Here is a 2,713-nt window from a genome sequence, read left to right as displayed (position 1 = left end):
GTGTGTGTGTGTGTGTGTGTGTGTGTGTGTGTGTGTGTGTGTGTGTGTGTGTGTATATTAATGTACGTAATCCAATCTGGAAAAATGTTAAAATTAAAATTACGTTACGTAATAACTCAAATTATGTAAGTAACAGATTACGTATTATCGAAAATTTTAAGCGCATATATGTCTAATACATCTTACAAGAGCTATATTTATATTTTGTTTGAAAACTCAACTTCGAATGAGCCAATAATAAAAGACGCCTTTTTATAATCTTCTCTTTTTCGAATGTTCTTATCGAGATAATTTTAATAAATATGATGATAAAAGTAATGATAAAAAATACAAAAATGACAAATTTTGTAAAAAAATATTTTATTATAAGATACATTTGCAACAATGCAAAAATTTCTTACAAACTTAGATAACAATATGCAATATCATATAAATATACAAGGACTCGCATATCTCTATCAAAAAATTATTTGTCACTTGCCTGATTGCATCAATATATAAATAATTTTATAAAAACTGTTCGTTGTGATTTTTCTATCTTTAATGCTGATTCTACAATGAATCTGTAGTCAAAGTCTCAGTCTTAATCTGTGAAATTGACCAATCAGCGTTAATCATACAAACTGGCTATTGGTCAACTTCACTGATAAGACTTAGGACTATCGATTACCGACTCACTGTAGCATTAGCATAATATATATTAATCCAGAATAACTATTCAAGACATTAAAATACATCAAGCATAAATGACTGGATAGTCTTTGTTCATTATTGTACTATCTGCTGTTCTATTGCTAATTTTTTTTGTTTTTGTTTTGATTTCTTACTTTTTTCGAATCATTTGCTTTATTTTCAAGATCAACCCTAGTTCTCGAACGGACGCCAGGTCCCCAATTTGCAGTAGGATTCTGTTGAAAGCGAGATAAGTGCCTTTGCCGAGAAATTGGATTGGCAAGAGGATGCATAGTGAGCGAGATATCCATCGTGGACGATGCATTAAGTATTCGCGCAGCTGGACTATCCTCAGCCAATTTCTCCCGTTTTACAGGGTGTTTTTTCTCCCAAGCACGCACAATATCCCATATAACATCATTTGGCGCATCTGTTTTGATAGAAATTTTACTTGCATGCGAGTACGATACCTTGTATCCTGCGTTTAATAATGCTGACCTGAACATCAACATTGGTGGAACATGACACCTAACTATAGACATCAAACGATCTAGATTATAATACAAAGGAATGTCTAGTTCTTCATGTATTACAGTCAGGACACCCTCCATTCTTTTCGATGTACTCAATTCCATACTATTCAAGTTGCATAATAATCGCGACACGAATCCGTGATCGTGTAAAGGACCTAGCCATATTGGACCGCCCATGTGCTGCCTGTGTTGACAATGTTTACACAATTGATCTATTACAGGTGCACTTGGTAATTTGTAATTCTTGGCAGCCTTCTTCACTACTAATGGTTGAAAATTCATACTCTCGCATCCATTACATTGATAGAGCATTCCTATCTTGTTGGAGTTCTCTTTACACTTATCATGACTCGTGAAGACCTTAACAAATACTCTTATATAAAAATCAACACTTATAGACAATAATGGTATTATGTACCGTCCGTAACGTCCTGCATAGGATGCAATGCATTGCAGTAATATTCTCAATGCTATCTCATGGCAAGATTTCGACTTTATGGATATTGCTCCATATTTATAGTAACAAGTTTCTGGAACATTGCCAGCCAGAATAGCCACATCAGTAGCGGTAACCAGAAGTATGCCACCATCAGACACACACTGCACCGCACTATCCAGGTACATTGAGGGACAACCATAGGGATCTAAATCGATCGCGTCGAAGCGATTTCTTCTGCGTTGATACATCAACAACGTCGCGTCCTCATGATAAGGAATTACCAAATTTTCAACTCCGTTATGTAAAACATTCTGTCTGATGCTATCTACTGCCTTTGCAGAAATGTCATTCGCAACAATCTGCCAGACACCTTCCACTTCCTTGGCATATCGTATGCTACGCAAACCAGTCGCAGATAAAGCTTCCAATATAGTAATTCCCTTCTGGTTTTCTACATGTGGTGCACTGATTTTATTGTCTTTCTCTAATTTGTTTCTCCGCAACACTTCTTCATTATAATCCTTGGCAAATATCGTTAGTACCGCTATACTGAGATCTCTATTAAATTCTTGAACTGGATTATAAAACACCTTTTCATTCGTTACCAATATCTGTGCTTTTCCCTCGTTCACAGTAGGAATCTCTTCAAGTTTTGACTTCTTTGGACATTGCTCGTTATCCATATTTGCATATATAACACTAAAATGAATATGGCATGTTATATATATATATATATATATACAAACATTAGTAAAAAAGATTATAATTAAAAAAATAAGTTAAATTTTCATTTAAAAAAAAGTAAAAAAAGTCACTGACTTATCAAATTGCCCAAGCAATGTTTGTTAAGATATATTTAAAAATATAAAAAATTTATATATATATAAAGATGCATTTCAAGTTATGCATGATGTGCATGATGCATCATTTATCCTTATTGCCAAAATATTAACCAAATAATAAAGAAAGATAAAATGATACAGCATATGCTTCATGCATACTTAGAACACACCCATATATATATATATATATATATATATATATATATATGTGTATATAGTAGAGAGAG

The 2,713-nt window shown here is 33.4% G+C and overlaps 1 protein-coding gene across 1 annotated transcript; it reads right to left on the bottom strand.

Annotated features, from left to right (window-relative positions):
- Positions 1 to 794: 794 nt before the first annotated feature.
- LOC105625457 (probable tRNA (guanine(26)-N(2))-dimethyltransferase) lies at positions 795 to 2,327 on the bottom strand. The gene has a single exon (XM_012206785.1). The coding sequence runs from the start codon at positions 2,325 to 2,327 to the stop codon at positions 795 to 797; it is 1,533 nt and encodes a 510-aa protein (XP_012062175.1).
- Between the last annotated feature and the right edge of the window lie 386 nt (positions 2,328 to 2,713).

This window comes from Atta cephalotes (genome assembly GCF_000143395.1).
Source record: "Atta cephalotes unplaced genomic scaffold scaffold01682, whole genome shotgun sequence".
NCBI classification, from domain to species: Eukaryota; Metazoa; Arthropoda; class Insecta; order Hymenoptera; family Formicidae; genus Atta; species Atta cephalotes.
Note: the sequence above shows the minus strand (reverse complement) of the source record. Positions and strands in the feature narration are given on the sequence as shown.